General features: G+C 31.3%; 3 protein-coding genes across 4 annotated transcripts; 1 reads left to right on the forward strand and 2 right to left on the reverse strand.

The window, feature by feature from the left end:
* Nucleotides 1–2,641: 2,641 nt before the first annotated feature.
* LOC126744167 (piggyBac transposable element-derived protein 4-like) lies at nt 2,642–3,454 on the reverse strand. Its single transcript, XM_050451526.1, has one exon. The coding sequence runs from the start codon at nt 3,452–3,454 to the stop codon at nt 2,642–2,644; it is 813 nt and encodes a 270-aa protein (XP_050307483.1).
* A 5,818-nt stretch (nt 3,455–9,272) lies between these two features.
* LOC126743915 (myotubularin-related protein 9) lies at nt 9,273–15,607 on the reverse strand. Its single transcript, XM_050451192.1, has 7 exons — nt 15,247–15,607; nt 14,716–15,160; nt 13,836–14,111; nt 10,587–10,814; nt 10,308–10,532; nt 9,788–9,983; nt 9,273–9,736 (listed from the first exon to the last, which is right to left on the reverse strand). Exons 1-7 carry the CDS (start codon nt 15,391–15,393, stop codon nt 9,565–9,567), a joined length of 1,689 nt encoding a protein of 562 aa, XP_050307149.1. The 5' UTR covers nt 15,394–15,607; the 3' UTR covers nt 9,273–9,564.
* Nucleotides 15,608–18,103: 2,496 nt separating this feature from the next.
* Nucleotides 18,104–21,869, forward strand: LOC126743929 (cyclin-Y). 2 transcript variants are annotated; one of them, XM_050451210.1, is made up of 3 exons: nt 18,104–18,353; nt 18,405–19,202; nt 21,146–21,869. In XM_050451210.1, exons 2-3 carry the CDS (start codon nt 18,575–18,577, stop codon nt 21,532–21,534), a joined length of 1,017 nt encoding a protein of 338 aa, XP_050307167.1. In that variant the 5' UTR covers nt 18,104–18,353; nt 18,405–18,574; the 3' UTR covers nt 21,535–21,869. The 2 variants fall into 2 exon arrangements, with proteins under 2 accessions (XP_050307167.1, XP_050307166.1); XM_050451209.1 differs by having other exon boundaries at nt 18,104–19,202.
* The last annotated feature ends 21 nt before the right edge of the window (nt 21,870–21,890 follow it).

Here is a 21,890-nt window from a genome sequence, read left to right on the forward strand (position 1 = left end):
CATTGAAAAGTCATATTTTGCCAATAATTTTTAGATTACGTAAATGGCAAATAAATCATTTAGGTTTCTCGGTTGCTTCGGTCGTAGAAGTGAACGGCACCATGCGCATATTCTAGTGCGCATTGCGCGTGGGAATATTAATAAAACGAAGAAACAACTAGCGGTGAATGTCGCGTGAGAGACAAGGATGGTGAATCGTTAACGCGTCATATGGAGAGGGAACTGGTTAAAAAAAAATTCCCGCGTTCCTTATGATGTGTTAGAAAAAGACGGACCGTTGCCGATAAGAATGTGTAAAACAAAGACGGAGGCATATCCGAAAATGGTGATCTAGGGAAATGTTATCAATGTTTTTAATTGTTGTGATACATTGTTATAATAATAAAATAAAATATGAGGGTCGTTTACAGCCAAAACTTTGGAATTTAACCTTATTAATACGGTTAATACTTACTATCTTGTTTACAAGAGTAAGTGGCAATGACAAAGTTTTTCAAAATGGCTTCCACTTCCGTGCTTACATCCGCCATTTCGAATTTTAGAACTGTCAAGTTTACATGTTCGTATGGTAGAATATATCCATAGATTAATAATTAATACTTCTGTATTTGTATCAAGTGAGTTCCAAATATATACTTTTATGCATAAACTTATTATTTACATTTACTTTAATACGGCAAATAATAAATTATATAATTGATGCGTCGCACAATCAGTATTTTCGTATTGACATATTACTTCGGTATCATACATTCTGTAAATACAATTAATGCCATTATTGCAAGTAAGGAATATTATAACTTACATGCTATAATGGCCTATAGTGTAAAAAATATATGCATACCTACGGATGTAAGGAAAATTAAACTTTTCTTCAATTAGGTATATGGGAATTAATTTATATTATTCAGTAATTTATAATCATTATAAAAATGTAAATGATATTATGCTCCTACATCTCTTGTTCTAATACTTAATAATTAATTCCCGAATTAATTATTTTCAAGAAATATTTTTTAAAACCATTTTTTGTCTTGACATGTGAATGGAATAAATCATTATCCAAAATAAAAAAAACACACATGCTCAAAGCATTAGGAAAAAATTACATACCTATATTACAACGTTTGCTTACAAATACACTAATAAATATTCAGGTAAAAGGTCTATTTAATATTAAAAAACGCACTTTTGTGTAAAAAATATAAAAAATAAAAACAACTTTATTGCGCCAAAAATTTTAATGTCAATTTCACCCGCCTTAAATATTTTCATGGCCGAACCTATAGTAGCACCAAAATATTAAAAATTGAATATTTGTGAAATATATCTCGCTCTACTCTTTTTAACATTAAATAAATATTTAATCGATAAATAAATATTTAATATAAAAGTAAAATGAAATTTCTCAAAATAAACATATTGAAAATTCACTAATCTGAATTATCATCTTCTTAGAACATTGAAAAACTGCCCACGGCGATGCTAATTCTAGGCATTCTAGCCTTTCAATGTTCTAAGATCTTCTTCTATCCCAGGTTTTTTTTCTTTCACAGAAAATTGCTTTTTCTGACTGATCTTGATTGACAAAACAAATTAAAAAAGACTAATCATTGTTGGCTAATGAAGATAATGACATATCATCCTCATCACTAAATGAGCAGGAACACGATGAGAAGTTGTTATCTTCAAATTTAACTTCCTCTTTACGGCTGAAATTCAAGGTTGAGTGTCCAAATTTCTTCCGCATCTCGACAACTCAATAGCTTCAGCTATATTTAATATAGAAGTGGCTGTGTTGCTCGAAGGACAATACAAATCAATCAAACCAGATGTATTCAGAGCAATTTTATTTTAAAAGCTTAGCAGAGCGCTTTCGGCGTATGACCCATCATCAGTGCTAATTGTCAGTTAAGCCCAGAAGTTTACCATAGTGGGAACACATTTGATATTATTAAAATTATAAGTAACATTTAGACACACTTAACCTTCCGGAGCTCGCGCTAAGTATTTTGGAAAGGACGCTCGCATGCGGACTCAGAGTCCGCAGCCTTCAAATGTGCATATCAAAGTTAATTTTTATTTATTTTAAGATTTTGTTCATCGAATACATTGATAAACATTTAACAACACATAAAAACTTTCTAGAAATTAAAAATAAAAATGTGTTTCATTCTGAGCGGCATTCATGACAAATAACAAGTGACTGCTCTAAACAAACACATTTGTGGCATTCAACACAAAAAAAACGAGAAGGTCTATTTTTTTTCTATCGCATATGAGCAACGTCCACGTTGTCCTGCTCAGGTGTAGGTGTTTCCAGTCCGAAAAGTTCTTTTATTCTCAACTGCGTAGCCTTAGGAATAGTTTGCGTCATTCGACGGCGAATATAGCCCTCCACTAATTGAAATGACAAAGATCGCAAAAACTTTCTTCGTCGTATACTTTCATTATTATTCATTGAATGAACAACAAAAGAGTTTATTCCCGACACATTACATTGAGTAACGAATAGAACACAACCATGGGCCATGCACAGTTATAAGACGCACATAGCTTGTCCACACAGTCAACACCTCCTTTAGATGAGTTGTAGTCCAATATCATATCTGGTTTTCCAGTAGAAGCATCTATTTTATCGTCAAAATGCATACTTGATAAAACCAGCACGTTTTTTTTCTTTTTTTGGTGTATATGATACTAAAGTACAGTTATGACGAAAGGCGAACATGGACGATAAAAGTGGACGACCCAAAGGATTCGAAAATTCAGGTGGCAATTCCCTTTTGTTTTTTCTAACTGTACCTAATAAAGTTAGCTTGAAATCGGACTGAAGGGAATTGAGTAGCTCCATACTGGTAAACCAGTTGTCAACTGTAATATTACGACAGGTTCCTTTTATTGATTGGCACAATCTCTGCACCACTGCAGTGGAAGAATTACTCGCTTGGAATGGACTTTCAGGCTGCTTTCCTACGTAAACCTCCATGTTGCAGGTGTAGAAAGTCTTGGCGTCTACCATAGCAAATATTTTTAGCCCATATTTATTGGGTTTGCTAGGTATATACTGCCTAAAGTTGCAACGCCCCCGAAATGCTTCTAGCTTAATCTTGTCTATTGTTAGGCATTCAAAAGGTGTATAGGCTGATTCAACGTTACCAACAACTGTATCAAACACTGTCCGAATGGCGGCTAGCTTGTCAGTCTGTTTTCGTTCGTCTCTAGTTACCAAATCATCAAAACGTAAATGATCCAACAGAAATCGAAATCGACATTGGGACATCGTTAGTCGAAAAAGCTCGACGCCAGTACCATTCTGTGTCCATATTTCCTCAATGTTAAGTCGATTAGATTTCAATACCCCAGATAAATAAAGCAATTCAATCAGTGCTTGTATTTCTAATATGTCCGTGTCTTTTGCATCTCTTTCACGTTGGTAATTGCCTCTAAGCATGGCAATATGTCTGTTTGTATTTTCGACTATCGAATTCAGTATTTCGTCTGTAAAAAAAGCTTCCAAATGTCAATTTCTCTTTTTAGGTCTTTCGCAGGTCTTTTTACCCCTGGAAGATGCTTTATCAAGTTCTCCGCCCTGGTTTTCACATTTCTTTTCGTCATATGTTTGGCCCACTCAGTTCCATCTTTGCCAATAAACACAGGGTAATTTCCCCTAGCGACTTCATCAGTGGCTTCCGTCTCCGAAGTTTCTTCTTCGGTATCACAATCCAAATCTTGCCTTTCTAAATTGTCTTCTTCTTGGTCCTCAAAATCACTCTTTGGCTCCTCATTATCTTCTTCCAAACATTCTTGCATGAGCTTTTGCAAACGAGCCTCCTCTTGACTCCAGGAGCACGCCATCTATAAAAGTGTACAAATAATAATAATCTATCTATATATATTTTAATAATAAAAGCTAACACTCACCATTGCACAACAAGTTTAACAAAAAAAAAACGCATAAAAATATTTAAATTGAAGGCTCGGGCGCGGACTCTCACTCCGCGCGCGAGCTTCGGAAAGTTGAGACTATACAGAACACTAAACAGGACGAACAGTATTTAAAAAGGGGAGAACGTTGGTTTCCTTGTTTTTAAAACTTCCTAAACTAGTGGTTTTTTACCAGTTTGTGCTTTTATCAATGAGTGTTTCACTCATAGCCACATCATTAAATGGCCAATTTGGCAACCAATTCTTCCACAAGCGTTACATTGGATGTTATATAATATAGATGTAACACCTCTTGATGCCACCCAAATATTGGGTTGGTGCATAAAAAATAAAAATTGCTAAAAAATTTATTTTAATGTTTAGACGCATAATAATAATTATTGCGTATTAAAATGATGAGTTGATTTTTTTTTTATCCAAAATAAGATTATTTCTTTAGAGAAGGCAATTTTTTTAACTTTTTTTTTCTCTTATACTCATTCATCACCTTGATCATGCTTATTATGATTCCTCATCCTGATCATTATTTTCATTTGCTTTTATTGTATCATACTTTTTACCTACATGACTGCAAGTTTTTGCCTGACTTGTATTTGAGCATGAACATACTATGTTATAATAATTCTTGATGAAATTACTCTGCTAATTAAATAAATAGAACTAAAATTAGTTAAGAAACTATGATATTAATATTTTCAAGTAGATATGTTACATTAATGATTTATTTAAGAAAACGTGCGGTATAATTTAAAAGAAAAACGTTATTTGGTGTAATCTATTGCTGATAATGTAAATTGTTCGATATTAAGTGTCCATCTCATTCTCCTGATTTCATGTCACCAGATTTTCTTTAAATTGAATCTAGGTATATTATGAAAATGTAAATACGTTTAGTATACTCATAGTTTTTGTACTGTTTTGCTCTTATTTTGTAGTTTAGGTTTATTTAGGGTTCTACTTAGTTTAATAGTTTCATCTATAGAGTCTAGTTTTTAGCAGTTAATTTTATTTGACCCCAAATTTGTACATTTAATTGGAAATATTAGTAGTTCAAATTTTTTAGATTCTATATATGTATACTTTGCTTTGACAGTCAGTGTTCTTCAAAGTGGCCCTCATAAACTCAAATAGTGTAAAATGTTTCAATCATATTTCCAAATTATTCCTCAAACCTTTAACATCCTTCTAAATAAACCTAAGATGAAATTGAAGGTCATTGATGATCGTTACCGAGCTTTCCAAATTTTGAAATTGCCTTATTTCTTATTTTACATTTATCCAACAAATAATTTTTAAAAATGAACTTAAGGTCAGCGCATCCGTTGTCACAATCAATGTGAAATGTATAAAAGAAACGAATTTATTAATGCCGCTAAATTGAAAAGAAATCACGGGTTAAAGGCAACAGACTTAGGATTTGAACATGGCCCAAAATATTTGTTAACGAACACATTTCACCCCACTATAAGCAACTTCACAAGAAAGCTAGGGAATTTTGTAAAAATTCTAACTTCAAATTTTCCTGGGTGAAAGAAATTAAAGTTTTCATAAAGAAGGACGAGAACAGCAAAGCCATTAATATTATTAATGAGCACACTCTGTCTTCCGTGCTAGCATCACTATAAACCATATCTTCTAATTAGTACTTTCGTAATTTCTTGTGGCAACTTACAATTTTTTTTTTAATGACTTCGTCTCAGCAATTTTTTATTTACTACCAAAACACCAGAGGCCTTAGGACAAAGACAGTTTAGACAGTAGACTTTTATCAGTCTACCTGTCTATACGACTGTATCTCAATAACCGAGTCTTTGTTAAATCCCAACGTTCTGGACTCGGAGCTGTTTCCTAACAACTATAACGTTTTTAGACTTGATATAACATTAGTGGCAAAAGTGATGGTGGCTGTGTCTTATTGGCGATTCGTGACGTATACCACACGGAACTTGTCTCTAAGTGGTGTAATTCTAACACAATAATCGAAGACATATGGGTGAGCGTTACTTTAGAGGGGGGCAGAAAATTATTTTTATGCACTGTTTATATTTCACCTCATGCGGCAGTAAATAACTACCTAAACTTTTTGTCTAAACTAGAAAATATTATAAGCACTAATATATTAATAGTTATTTTTTAATAATGGGTGACTTTAATCTACCTAATTTAATATGGTCACAAAAACCGAATGTTATGGATTTATTGCCTATCAACGCCACCGATCCTTGCAGCAAAGCATTTTCTGATGCTTTTTACTTTAATGATCTAAAGCAATTTAATCACGTCTTTAATGCTCGTGATAAAATCTGGATCTTATTATTTCTAATTCTACAAAAGTTATTGTAAATAAAAGTATGGATCCATTTGTGCCTGAAGATAGCCATCACATGTCTTTGGATATAAATGTTAATTTAATATCGGAGAAAAACATTGTTAGTAATTCATATACCAAGTTAAAATTTAATAATGCCAATTACGACACTATCAATGAAATTATTATTTCTACCCATTGGGACAAATTATTTTCATCTAAAGATGTAAATATTAACATTGCATGTTTTTATACAGTTTTAGATAACATTGTTATTAACCAAATCCCTAGAATTAAGATCAATAAGGAACAATACCCTCTATGGTTTTCTAAACACATAATCAATCTAATTAAAAATAAATTAAAGGCACATAAAATGTGGAAACTGTACCGAAGACAGACGATACCGAATCTGATTACGACAACTTTTCAAATTTACGCAAAACAGTAAAGATTAATATACTTACGCAATAATTACAAAGATTATATTTATAAAACAGAAATAAACATTGTCAAAGATGTTAAATATTTCTGGTAATTTTTTCACAACAAAAAAAACACTAAAAGCTTACCAATAAAAATGAAATTTAATGATCAGGAAGCTTCGAATTGTGTTGACATTAGTGAACTCTTTTTTAAGTATTTTAGTGGAGTATTTGAACCTTCTGATACACCAACTTTAATTGAGTCTAGTCAATGTCAAGAATGTTTTGTAGTTAACAATATTGATATAAATGACATTAAATACGCACTTATATCTATGGATCCTAAAAAGAGACCTGGCCCAGACGGTTTTCCTTCATTTTTCTCTCCTAGCTTGTGTGAGCCTTTGCATATTTTGTATAATCAATGTTTATCCACCGGCATTTTTCCTAATATTTGTAAAACAGCTCAAATTGTGCCAGTATTTAAATCTGGAGAAAAAACTTATGTAAGGAATTACAGGCCTATTTCCCTACTTAGACACTTTGGTAAACTTTTTGAATCTTTGCTGTTAAAACAATTATTCTTTAAGGTCAAAGAAGCTATTGATGTTAACCAACATGGCTTTTTCCAAAAAAGATAGGTAATAACCAACTTAATACCATTTATTCAGAGTATAAACGAAAGTATGGATAGTGGTCTGGCAACTTGTGCCGTGTACACCGCCTTTTCCAAGGCTTTTGATAAGGTACATCATCCTACACTTTTCGTGAAGTTGGAGAATTTCGGTGTGCACGGGGCCCTACTCAAACTCATTAAAAGTTATCTAACAAATCGCTCTCAATACGTTGCAATAAATGGAGTAAAGTCTTCTTGTACTACCGTAACTTCAGGAGTACCGCAAGGTTCTCATTTGGGACCGATTTTGTTCTCAATTTTTTCAAATGACATTGGTCAATGTTTCTCTACCTGTAGATATTTTGCATATGCAAATGACCTAAAAATCTTTGCAACAATTAAGAAGGTATCAGATTTTCGTGCTCGGCAATCTGATCTTGCAAATTTTGAAAGGTACTGTATCTTAAATAGATTCTTTATTAATGCAGAAAAATGTCACTCTATACTTTTTAGCAGAAAACCATCTCAGACACAAAACAAATGTGATGTCTATCTCGGGAGCACTATCTTGAAGTATGTGGAGTTTATTAAGGATTTAGGGGTGATGTTGGATTCCAGACTGCTCTTCGACGTTTATATAGAAAATATTGTTCAGAAAGCTCTAAAAAATCTAGGTTTTATATCTCGAATTACAAAGGGTTTTAGTAATCAATCATCATTAATATTATTATATAATGCATTCGTTAAACCTACTATAGAATATGTGGCAGTGGCTTGGAATCCGATGTATCACAAATATATTGACCAAATTGAAAGAGTTCAACGCAAGTTTGTAAATATAGTAAATTTGCGCTTTAATAGACAAAGACATTTTTTTACTTACTATGATAACTTAAAATTTTATGATATGAAGCCCTTAGAGAGTCGTAGAAACAATTTGGATTTATAAAATTATTAATAATTTAATAGACTGTCCTTTCTGTCTGGAAAATTTACATATCAACGTTAATCCTTATATTTTGCGTAATAGATCGACCTTTAGCATCTCAAGATATTCTTCAAACTATTTGTCTAACTCTCCATTGTTCAGATGCGTCCGTAGTTTTAATAATTTTCAAGAAACTAATTTGAATAATGATATATTTTTCTCCAGTATGGCTTCATTTAAGCGATACTTAAAAAAATCTACCTAATTTCGCAAAGAACGATAAATATTGTCCTTTTTTTCCCTATTGTCATTATTTATATGTATATATGCTTCTTTATTGTTTATAAGAGATACTATTAAATAAGTTAGTTTAGTTAGGTTTATATTGCTTGGTGTATTTGTTAGGTTTGGTGAAAATGTAATGTTTGGCAAAGCACTTACTTGTATTTAAATTCATAAGATACTTTGTGCTTTCCTGTTATTGGATTGCTTAGTCTATCTGTAGGAGAGCCTTGTACTTAAATAAATAAAATGTCGATCATTCCTTTATCAGAATTACTTTTATAGGTATCTTCACTCAACGTTTATTTCACCAAAATGAAACTGCGTTTTTTAAGCATTTGCCACGATCACTCAAAAATCTCTAAATACAATTTTGAATGTTAAACATTTCGCTCTTTCTGGGTTTCCTTTAAGAAAATGACCTTCATGAATGAACTCAGTTGAAATGAACCTTAAAAGATAAGTTCAAGGATAATTCTTCCATTGTACGGTCATTTTTTGATGATCATTTGATCACTCTTTTTTGCAGTTGTCTAAATATCGTATAGACGTAATTAAATAAATGCATTCATGCCATTAATTATAATTAAAGCTTTTTATTTGTACTTTATCACCGGTTATCCATAAACGTTCGGATATCATCTCTTATCTTTGTAACTTAATTTATCAACATTAAAATCGAAATTGTATAGGTTTCAGTCTTCGATCGTGTGAATTAAAGAAAAAAAACTTAAAATCGTCAGCAAAAATCGCTCATCAAGGAAATTAAAAAAATTATTATATATTTATATACTTATATTATCATTAAATCTATTTGTACATTTCATTTTTCGCAATGGCTTTATAGATTTATATAGGATTGTGATTTAATAACTGACAAATTCAATAAAAGAGTTATTAAAACACAACCCTGTACATATGAAGAAAAACATATAAAGAATATTTAAAAAAAAAAATAAATAAGTACAGTAATGAATAATAAATAATCAAGTTCATATTAAATTTAGTATGTAATTTGCTTACATTATATAAAACTATATATATTTTGTACCTAAATTTAATCATCTAATTCATCCTCATTTTCCACAGACAAACTTTGTAGTTCCTTTTGAAGATCAATTAATTGTTTCCTCATTTTGATCACTTTGCTTCTGAGATCCTTGTCACGCTCGATCAGTTGATGCATCTTTTCTTTTGCACTTTTTTGATATTTTGGATTAATGATCCATCTGCAAACAATAATTTCACCAAAGAAACATTTAAAAATTAAATACGACGACCTTAGATATAAGTCACTCCACAGTTGAAGACTAACAGGGGCAATACTAGGCCATATGGCCGTCTTGTTCGGTTCATACATCGGGTTTAAAAATTTCGTTATCACATCGGGCCTGTTCAAATATGACCAAAAACTGGTGGTGGTTTTAGAGAGCTTCATTTCCTGCCTTTCGCATTCGTTGTTGCCCATAAAGGTTCCTTAATATTATTAATGTTTTAGTTTAAGTACAGGAGGAAATAAAACTTCTGCCTTTTTTTTTAAACTGGCAAAGGTTCGACTATATTTAAGTGTTTATCAAGGACAGAGTACAGTCAATATTTTACTGTATTAAATATTCAAAAAATATATCAGCATCAGTATGACTGTCGTCCTATTAACGCTAAGAAAAATGATAGCAGTCTCATATTTATCATTACGCCAATCTTAAATCAAGTGAAATAGATGACAGTTTTTTAAAAGAAAGACTGAAGTTTCATTTTGTCTGTAAACACTTATTAAATAAACGTTTTGAACAAACTCACCAAAATTACTAAAATAAGAGTTCTCGAAAATCAAAATAAGTATTTGCGTGGTGAATTCGAAACTATAGGGGAACTGATAGTGTAACTGGTGAATGCAGTCTAAAAACAGTAAAAACGTTGGTTGTTGCCCTTTGGTTTTACCATTCGAGTAACAAAAGTTCGAATGTCTCGTTTGAAATGGGTGGCCTGCTTGTAACCACTCGCGTTCAATCAGGGCCTGTAAACCTTAAAAATAAATAAATTAAATGATTGTGCCGAGGTGAAAGCGTGAGGTCTCACCTCTAACTGTGCGACAATCAGGGTTAAGTATCACTTGGGCCACAGAAGTCACCAGCAAAGTTGAATCTAAACCAGACGAGCCATGCACTAGAACGGATGCTTCATCTTTATCTAAACACTGAGCAACTAAACAGGCAGTGCTCAGGACGTTTTGAACGTGGGTTAGCCAGTGGGAGCTCTCTAGCCTTGAAAGCCATTTTTCGGTGGTTATTGAGGTGTCGTTACAGGCTATAGTTGAAACAAGGTTTTTAAGTAAACTTTTCATTCTTATAATGCATGTCAATGCACTTAATATTTAAATGGTTAAGACAGCATGGGATGATTTTAATGCTGATAAAAGCAGATACTTACTCATAGGTTCTAATACAATAAAAAACAATTTCTTCTATTTAATTTTACTACTTTAAATATAAATAGCAATGTTTTTCCTTATTCAATATCAGCAAAGAATCTTAATGTCATTTTTGATGAGGTAGGTGAGTACATGTCAATAAAAAATTATCCTGCATTTCTGTTTTACTGAAGAGTTTGTATCAATTTAAAGATTAATATTAAATTAATGCTTGTGGAACCTCTTGTTTCAAGCTCTCTTTTACAGATAGATTACTGCAACTTTGTTTTTTACAATTACCCCACTTTGGAAATGAAGAGCAAGATTTAATTAGCTCAAAATGCCTCTTTGAAATTTGTTTTCAACATACAAAAATTTGACCACATTACACCAACATACAGTTACCCCCAAAAGTATTTGGACAAAATTTAGTTTTAACAATAATCTCACTTTACAATATAATGAATAACATATGCTACCTAATAATAATCTTGAATATTTCTTAAAGACTACTGAACAATCCTATACTATTATTTAGTAAATTAAATTAAAAACAAAAAACTAATAACATTAATTTTTAGAACGAATTTTATATCTCAAAATTATTTGGACAATTAGAAAATTAAATATATACAATACAATAAATACCTTAGTAGGAAAACCGTTCGATTCTATGACACATCTAAGTCTTTTAAGCATGGACTGAACAAGTTTACTAGTGACATCTACAGAGATTTTATTCCATTCATTTAAAACTTGGTTAATCAGAGCTTGCCTATTTTTTATATTATATGCTTGAACCTTAGATTTCAATGCCTGCCATAAATTTTCAACAGGATTAATGTCTGGTGATTGAGGGGGAAAATCCAAAACTTTAGAGACTAGCCACAATCTAACTATTTCCGATTTATGTTTTGGGTCGTTGTCTTGAAAAAAAGCATAAATATTTTCTAAACCTAAGTTCAAAGCACTTTGGCGTAAATTGGTTTTTAAAATATCCAAATACTTGTGTTTGTCCATAATTCCATCAATTGGGCAGATATTTCCTACTCCACTAGCTGCAAAACATCACGGAACCGCCTCCATGTTTCACGGTGGGACAAATATTTTGAGATTGCAAGGAGGTACCAGGATTACACCACACTATTTTTCTGCCATCTGATGAAAAAACGTTTATTTTCGTTACGTCCGAAAAAACCACGCGATTCCAAAACTCAGAGGGCTCATTTATGCATTTTTTTGCGAAAGCTACACGTTTCTGTCTGTTGATTTTACTAACATGTGGCTTCTTCCTCGCTATTCTGCCATGAAAATGGTTTTTTCTTATAACTCTCCTAACTGTCTCAGATCCAACTTCTTTTCCTAAACTTCTCTGTAGTTCCGAAACAATTTTCGGGGCACTAATAAACGGGTCTTTTTTTATCTCTCTCATTATGAAGTGTTTATCACGAAGAGTCAGTTTCCTTGGACGACCAGATTGATGTTTATTTCCCACTAAATTTTTATCTTTAATTTTTTTCACAATATATCCAATGGTAGAGCATGATTTATTTACAGTTTCGGCTATTTTCCGATAAGTTTGACTCTTTTTAAACAAATTAATTATAATTTCACCCTCAAACAAATTTATTATAGTTTCTCTCCATTTCAGTTTTGTGTGTGCGCACGTTATTGCTTATTTTTCTATACTACTCGACATGTTGCCTTAAATGTAAACAAAGATGCATACTGATTTTTTCTTACATTTCACCTTTTTATTAAAAGAATTTATGCACTGTCCAAATACTTTTGAGAGATTTCATGTTTTTTTAGTTTTGTAACATGCAATACTGTTTGACTATGTACATCTTTTTCAAACTAAATATATCGTAATTATATTCGATAGTCATTAAGAAATATTCGTAATTATGATTAGGTTGCAGATTTTATTTATTATAATTATAATGTAATAATATTATTGAAAATACTTGTTGCTCAAATACTTTTGGGAGTAACTGCATGTTCAAAACAAAATACGAAAACATGAACAGAGATTAGCTTTACATTTTCGTCAGTTTGTTTTATAGAATTTACAAGTCTAGGTACCCCAAATATCTTTCAGATTATTTCACAGTAAGATAAGATAATATAAGTTAACAAGGTCATACTCACTTTCAAGAAGAAATACAAGTCTTTTCTGTTAGATTCATAAATACCTTTATTGTAATGTTAAGTGGTGAATTTAGCATTAAGTAGTGTTGTATAGGAACTACCCACTAATACTGTATTTTTCAGGTAGCATGAAAGAACACATTATGTGAATGTTACCTTTTAGGTAAAATGTTGTTGCATAATAAATGTTTATTTATTATTATTAAGTAAACTGCTTGCATCTTATAACCACTAAGAGAGCATGTTTAAAAACTGTTAATTTGACAATATTGAATTTTGTTCTATATTTAAACTGTTGCTGAAAGAAAATAGTAGAAATAGTTTCAAAAGGTGGATTAGTAGATTACAAATAAAGAAATTAAAAAAATGTGACATTAAAAAAAATATACAAAGAATAATCTTATTTTAACCTCTTTTAATTAGGGAATTTTATGCTTTAGCAATTAAAGAAATAAGTCTTGCTAGAGAACAACTTGAATAAGTTAAAGTTCAGATAATTACTCTTAAATAATAACATATTTTGGTGTATTTGTTTTTACTATTTTTTTTGTTCATTAATCTCCTTTCTTTTTAAACATTATTAATATATCCAACATTTTATCTTAGTGTACTACTACACATTAGCCACAGATTATTTAAATAAACTGTCATGAAAAAAAAAACAACCTTAAGCTAAATTTAGTAAAATTGCTTTTTTGATGGACCAAAAAATACTATGTTTAACAAAACCTACCTAGATCATGCAATATCAAAAATGTTAAAAATACCATCAATAAGTTTGCTGAAATGTTCTAGCACACTCCCGTCACACTTGACCAGCTTGTCTAAGTTCTTAAATATTTTGTTCCATTGAGGGTAGTGGCCATCTGGTTCTGTACCACCTCCTTTACTTTTATAGTGATTTATCAGTCCGGGACTTCTTGTATCAATAATGTATCCCTTTTTATATGGCCCAAGTATGGAATTTAGGATTCGTTCATCTGATCTGCACCTTTTGTTGCTGTTACTCGTTAGGGGCTGACTGCATCTCATGAGAACAGCACCTAAAAATTTAATAGAGACTGTTTCTATAGGGTTGAAAATTATGATTGAACTGAAACATAACTGTGTATTAACTCTATGTTTTGCAGATAAAAGTTCATTCAGTTCTGTGCATTTATCCTTTTTTTTCTAAGTCTATTTATGGAACTGCAATTATGATTTGAAATTATTGATCAAGTACTTAAATTCAAATTGTATGAAATTTAGAAATATTTGAAATTTTATTTTAAATAATGAAAACCAAGCATGTTACTTATATTTAACTTTCTATGTATTACATACTTTACAAGATATTGTATAAACAAGTATAGTAAAGTACCTGATATTCTAAATTTAAAAAAAAAATTCAAATATTTCTAAGCTTATTTACCCTTCTCCTAATGATGCATGTATAAGTGCCCATTTTCTCTTTAATCTAAAAGTTTTATTTTTCTAGTCTAAGAAATTAGAATGTCCAGGTTAATTTATTATAATATCAAAAATTTAATAAACAAACAAATCATGAGAAGCCACATAAAACAATGTTTTTTATACATAAAAAAAGAAAACATTTTTGCTTACATTAATCCATATTTTTGTACTTAGAAGCTTTTTTATTAAACTTACCATTATCACATCTATAACTTAATAAAGGAAACCTGCCTCCTTCTCTAAAACTAGCGGCAGCAATTAAAGTATTATCATCTATACATTTTGGGACAACCAAAACCGAATTATAGCTCCTACAAACTGAGAAATTTTGATTTACATATGATATTCTCCATTCATCACTTGCAAGCAATTTAGAATATTCAGTTTCTGGCCTAAATAATGTATAGCCATCTTCTAAGATATTATACATTGGTCTATAGAAGAATGGATAAAGCAGTTCTTGCCTTTCTAAATTGGCAAGACGCTCTATAGAAGTATAAACAGTTTGAAAATCATAGCTACTTGGAATGTCCAATTGTAATTGGCGAAGATCTTTGCATTTTAATATGATTGAACCACTATTCTGTTGGGCATTTGGTTGTTGTTTTTTTTCTATGGCATCTATTGCTTGTATTAAAAGCTGGAATAGGTATTTTTAGTTAGAATTACTTTATACTAAGCAAATTAACAGTTGGATTGTGCTATTAAGAAGAAGACAATGCTCACCCAAAGTTCCTGTACATTTTCCTTCCGAGTTGATAAAATTAAATGATGGCCAGTAATGCAAAGGGTTCCATCGATTGGTTCTTGGAAAGGAGAGTGCAATATTACTCCATCCAGCTTTGGTATCGTTATAAATTCAATAAATTCCATTTTATTCAAATGCAGTTTGATTTTATCTTTAAAAATTTAGTCCCAGATGCCAGATTTGTTATCCCCTATCTACCCCATAGCGATAAGATTAACCTCGACCCGAATGTTTCAAGGTTTTGTAACGCCTCTTGTGTGCAGGAAATTGATTAAAATATATAAACGGAAATGGGAGACAAATAAACATCAGGAACAATATAATTAAAATAAAACAAATACAACAGACAAAAGTTAGGTTATGTTGTGACAGTTAGTTAAGGTGAATTTATATGTGCGTCATCTGATAATTGTCATGTGGACGCTGAACGCAATAATTTAAAAAAAAAACGGTAAAATATACAGGGTGATAATTTGAAATTTTAAAATACTGAAAACTATTTCTATAACAGAGGGAAAAAATAATACATTGTCTATAAGCATTAGTTTTATTTTTTTTACACTCAAAAACTTTACTTCATTTAGTAAAACTGTTAAATATTTTATTGTCCAGAAGCCCTAACCATCTTGACACCTCTTTATACTCCGGTAAGGTGGTACTATATTATCTTTGTCTGCTATGTGTAGCAAGCTGCTGAATATTTTTTCTGACATACACTCCAGAATGTAGAGAGGAGGATGTGTGGGTATCAGTGGCGAAGCGTACGAGTAGACAAGGTAGACACTGTCTACCCAAAATTATCCAGTTATTTGTCATTAATTTATTACGTAATTATTTCATGTAATTGTTGAATTACAATTAAAAAAAAATTAACACAGAACGTAGTCGCTCCTTACTATTATTATATAGTATCTAAACGGCTATAATATCTATCTATCTATAATATCTAAGGCGCGCCCCGCCTGACGCACCAATTAAAATAAAAATGCAGGGCTGACACCCAATTATTGTATACAAGCCCCAGAAAGACACATTGATATTTGTCTTCCGAAATTTAGAGCAATTAATCGAACCATATATGCATCAAGCAGGTGTCAGAGGTCAGCCTATTACGTATGCAAAATTTACTCGCGGGAAAGACATTTGAGCTTTTGTCTATCGAAGTCGACCAGCTATTTTATTATGCTGTTGAGGGTATTGTTTATGGACACGCTTGATCTGGTTAGCCGCAATACATCTTACAGGTTTTTTTAGTGGTTGTTTATAAACGACTGTTCGATATTAGCAATAGTATTTTAGTTGTGTTTTTATTTGTCTTTAATTAATTTTAAAATAATGGATATTATGGATTTATAAGTTATAGTTATACCTATATTGTGTTTTTTTGTAAGTAGTATTTATTTTTATTTATCTATCTTTTTATGCTAGTAGTAATTATTTTTTTTCTTTTTTATATCACTACATAATTTTCTCTTTGAGTTAATATTTCATGCGCTTTCATTCTCTATTTCATTAAAATGAATAATATTGAATACACATTTTTTTCTAATTAACGATTTTTATTGTTTGTCTACCCGAAAAAAAAGTTCACGCTTCGCCACTGGTGGGTATTCCGAGAGTTGTAAATGTAGCCCTACAGTCATCCCTATAACCCAGTCCAAATTACCTTTCTTTGCAGTCCAAAGAGGCTTTCAGCATAATCCCAAACAAGTAAAGCATATGGAAGTTGGGCATGAAAAGTTGCAAAGTAGGCATTTTTTGATACTTATTGCGATAAAGTGTCACCAATAAATTTGGTAAATTGGACTTGATCATTAAAGTCGTCAACACTTCTTAGAGCAAAAACCATTCTACCTGTCTTCTCCTTGTGTATTATTATTCTGTTCGATATAATAAACCATCTCTCAGCCATCTCCACCACAAAAGGGTCTACCGCCAGTAACAGATAGATAGTGGTGTCATCAGCAAAAAGGATTTAAAATATGTTGGGGCCCACAAGAGGCAGATTATTTCCTGCTTTGTTGACTCCAAACCACTATATATCGGACGCTTTGATACCTGTCACTGATGCCTATCAGTGAAGTAAGATTCTAAGAGTTGGAAACTCTTTGGATTAAAATTATAGAACTTCAGCATATCTAGAAGGATTCGATGGCACGACACAGGCAAAAGCGTTGCTGAGGTCACAAAACAGAACTGTATTATAACATTGCGTAGAGCGGCCAATTGCTCTTCTTTCTCATGTTTTTTGTATAGTTTCCTGCATCACCCGGACTTCCCTTCTTGGAAAATAGTACAACTTAGTTAAGGGAATGACAATAATGGGTTTTTGTTGTTAATGAGTTGTAAAGTTTTTTTTAAACTCATCTTGATTAATTAGAAGAATGAAATCTGAACATGTTGGATCTAGTAAAGAGATTCAAATCCCTTTGCAAACTATTTAATTTATCGAGGAATAATTCTGGCATTCAAGTAAATAATAATGACTGTTTCGACGTATATCATTCACTATTTTCCAGCTCTAACTTTGATTATTTATTCGATTAGAATAATATGATCTTTAAGACAACCTAATTAGACGGCGATACAGAGAGCGGTAAATCAAAGTTTGGATTAAACCAAGGAAAATTTTCTGATCTTAGATGTTTTAAAGGCATTTTAAGCCCTTGTGTACAACATGAATATTTTCATGCAATGCTGACTGAAAGGACACTGATCAATCGCGGAATTTTATTCCGCCATTTCTGGGCGTATGTTCCTCGCTTTAGGGTGTTGGCATTCCTGATTACTTCTTGACAGTTGACTGATAATAAATTATAACTGTCAGCTGTCAAACATAACATAACTTCATCTTTGAAGACGATTCTCGACGAGACAAAATAATATAGTGAATTGAAAATGCAAATATTCCCATGTAAATTGCATTATTTTGTTTAAATAAACAGAAGTTAAAATAGTTAGGTTCAACAGAAGTTCAATATAGTTTAAAAGACTAAGGCTCGTAGAGAAATTAATCATTTTGATGACAGGGTGCCGGTGGAATGAACATCAAAACATGTAGAAACAACTATTGTTGTTGATTTGAGTGGGTATACAGTGTTTTCTTAGTTTATATGCTTGATTCAATATATTCTAGATAAGATAAAAGATAATGTATTCGACTTGACTGAGTTAAAACCCTGAAAAATCTAATTACAAAATACTCAACATGGATAAGTGCTACAACAAGCAATGCACACAAATTTCATGATTAATATTAAAATTTATGCTCTAAATTAAGTATAAAGTGTTGAAATCAAAAGCAAAATGGGAAATAAGACTAGCTGCTGCTCTTATTCTAGTCCCCAAGCTAGCCATAGGGTCATAATGCCCATTGAAGAGACCCTACATGAAGGAGAAATCAGTGTATCAAATTTACAGCATATTAGTGAACGGGAGGGAGATGATGGAGAAGAGGATCCCTCACAAGACCCGATGGCAAAAACCATTTTCATAGAAAGATCAAAAACAGCCATTGAAAATGGAATGATCAGAAGGCGTAGCCAGCACCAAATCGCTGATCTTAGACCCTTGAAAAAGAGCAGTTCGTGTTCAACTATTTATCTGGATGACAGCACAGTATCTCAGCCTAATTTAAAAAATTCAGTTAAATGTGTTGCTTTAGCTATATATTATCATATAAAAAATCGGACATCTCAGAGGGAAATTGATATATTTGATGAAAAGTTATATCCGTTGTCCACAGCAGGTGTGAGTGAAGATTATGAAAAGCACAATCCAGAACATAGATATATTTATAAATTTATTAGGACTTTGTTTAATGCTGCTCAACTTACTGCTGAATGTGCCATTATAACTTTAGTGTATTTAGAAAGGTTGTTGACCTATGCCGAGTTAGATATCCAACCATCAAATTGGAAAAGAATTGTTTTAGGTTTGTATGTTAAATTTAGTAAAGTTTATTTCAGAACATATGAAACTAACATCTATTAGTTATTGCTGTGGCTTTTTGTCATTTTCATACAATTTTTACTAATCTTTTGGTAATATTTTTGGTTTTACTAAGTTAACTTCTTTATTTTAGCCCAAAACAGATATGATGTTTACTTATTTTTATGAAATGGTGACCAAAGATTGTAAATTAGATGTGGTATTTTGTGGGTAAATTGGTCAAATGCTGAAAAAAAAACTTCATTTAATTCATCTTCAGGGTTCTACATTAGATTGAGATAAATGGTGTTAACAGTTTTTTATAAAATATTTGTTAAAATAATATAACTTATTTATATACATTTATGTATGTTAATAATAATTTATTTATTTTTGTTTATTTATTTTATTAAGAAGTATCAACAGCTACAAGGCCACTTACAGATACTAATAATTACTTGTCATAGAGTTTCAAAAAAGGGGGAAAGGAAAAACTATGATAAAACTAACTCTATGACATAAATATTATGATTTACATACGTAAATGTAAACTTTTATATTTTTTTTTTTAATATTAAAAAAAAATTGAACACCATTTCTCCCTATCTATTGCAGAGCTCTGTAGATGAATATAATTTAAAATAATGGCTAGAAATAAATAGTTTTCTTAAGCATTTGACCAATTTACCCACAAAACACTACATCTAATTATGTTTATTATTATTTTCTTCAGTATTAACCAACCAAACATTCTAAGTTTGAAGTCATGAGTAGTGGGTTGGTAATTTTTTTTATATGTATTACCGAAGGTGTTATCTATAATATCCCCTATAGTATAATTAATCATTCCTTTTTCCCATCATTTGAAGTCAGTTTTCACTTTAGTGAGATGAAACTCATTTTAGTTCCCTGGAAGGATTTTAAAAATTACCTGATTGCTGTAATAAATTTGCATTCAACTGCATGGCAGAATGAAATTATCACTTCAACCACCTGGAAGCAATTTTATAAACAAACACAAAGAAATCCCTTGGAATCTAAAGCAAAAAAGAATGTAGGGAAAAGACTAGAAAATTCATTTAAAACTGAATACATGTTGCACATAAGTGAAACATAATTTCTTTATTGAGAAACACCAATAATTTTGCCTCCAGAATATACCTAACAAAGGTGACATATATGTTTTAAGTGGAACACATTAAAATCTTTACATGTTTTATTAATAAATCCTAACACACAGCCTAGTAATCATTTGATAAAAGTGAGAAAGGAAAATCAATGAGGTGTCCAGATAAACACCCAAATTCTTCATTACACTATCCTCTTCATGACTTAACACCATTGACAGAATATTGTATTGGCCACTTACTTATTAGACAAGTAAATCTTAATAAAGAATTTTTTATTTCATTTTTATTAAATAGTGAACACATTTTATAATATGATACTTATACACTAACGAACCATTTTAAACAAACTTTGAGATTACAGTTCCCAGTAAAATTGATTAAAACCTAGTATTTTATTTGCTTCATTTTTTCAAGTAATATGTTCAGTTATGGCAGTCATACTTCTTGACTCTTCTAATTAGAAGTTTCATTGAGAGGATTGTATGGATAAGGCTTATTATAACATTAATGAGTGATAGTTTCTAATTCCCTATTTTATTTTATCTATTTCTTTTAGTATTGCTATTAAATTAGGGAATTTTTACTGCTCTATCTTAATATTTGTTTTTGTTATTTGTGTAATTCTCAATCTAGGTATATCATATTAAATATACTATGCTTTATCAACAAGATGTAATATCTTTTGAATATAAAGCTTGTTTTAACTCTGACTTTACTAATAATAAAAAAAAATAATGTAGCTATCAAAAATCATCTATTTGAAATAACAAATGTATTAAAAGTTTTTAAAAATCATTCACACAAATTATTTTTCCAGGTGCTATTTTATTAGCCTCAAAAGTATGGGACGACCAAGCAGTCTGGAACGTAGACTACTGCCAGATCCTCAAAGAGATGACAGTAGAAGACATGAACGAGCTCGAACGTCAGTTCTTGGAACTGTTACAGTTTAACATTAACGTGCCGTCAAGCGTGTACGCAAAGTATTACTTCGACCTACGCACCTTGGCCGAGGCTAACGATCTGACATTCCCTAGTGAACCTCTTAGTAAGGAGAGGGCGCAAAAACTGGAAGCGATGTCCCGGGTAAAGGAGGACAAATACACCGCCGAAGCGATCAAGAACGGCTTGAAAAAGTGGTCGAGTTTGGACAATGTTACGAACGGTGGCGTCGCCTCGCGTAGAAGTATTGCAATATTATCATGAGTATTTTGTAAGATTCATTTATTTTGGGGCTTGCAGTTTTATTGGTGATTAACGAAATTGTTTATGAGAGTATTTAAAATTTGAGGGTGTGCTTGTATCGGTCGACATTTTGCTAGTCATTGTCAAGAATTGTATGTTATTAATCATTGTTTATAAAATATCAGCAATAAAACAGCCCTTTGCTTTCCTTACTGACTAAATTTAGGTATTTAGGGTTTACCAAAGTAATTTTTATAGAATTCTTACTATTTTTTAATCTCATTCTATACATATATTGTATGTAAATATTTACACTGCTTTATTGATAGTAAATAAAGGAAAAAGTTTCTGACTAATGGTATAAATAAATGACACAA

The sequence above is a fragment of the Anthonomus grandis genome, chromosome 13 (assembly GCF_022605725.1).
Source record: "Anthonomus grandis grandis chromosome 13, icAntGran1.3, whole genome shotgun sequence".
Lineage (NCBI taxonomy): Eukaryota > Metazoa > Arthropoda > Insecta > Coleoptera > Curculionidae > Anthonomus > Anthonomus grandis.

Coding starts and splice junctions, on each gene's coding strand:
- LOC126744167 (XM_050451526.1), bottom strand. CDS start 3,454: ATGCTTAGAGGCAATTACCAACGTGAAAGAGATGCAAAAGACACGGAC.
- LOC126743915 (XM_050451192.1), bottom strand. CDS start 15,393: ATGGAATTTATTGAATTTATAACGATACCAAAGCTGGATGGAGTAATA. Junction 15,161..15,246: donor AAAATGTACAGGAACTTTGG/GTGAGCATTGTC, acceptor TACCTATTCCAG/CTTTTAATACAAGCAATAGA. Junction 9,984..10,307: donor CTCTTATTTTAGTAATTTTG/GTGAGTTTGTTC, acceptor AATAATATTAAG/GAACCTTTATGGGCAACAAC.
- LOC126743929 (XM_050451209.1), top strand. CDS start 18,575: ATGGGAAATAAGACTAGCTGCTGCTCTTATTCTAGTCCCCAAGCTAGC. Junction 19,203..21,145: donor TTGGAAAAGAATTGTTTTAG/GTTTGTATGTTA, acceptor TTATTTTTCCAG/GTGCTATTTTATTAGCCTCA.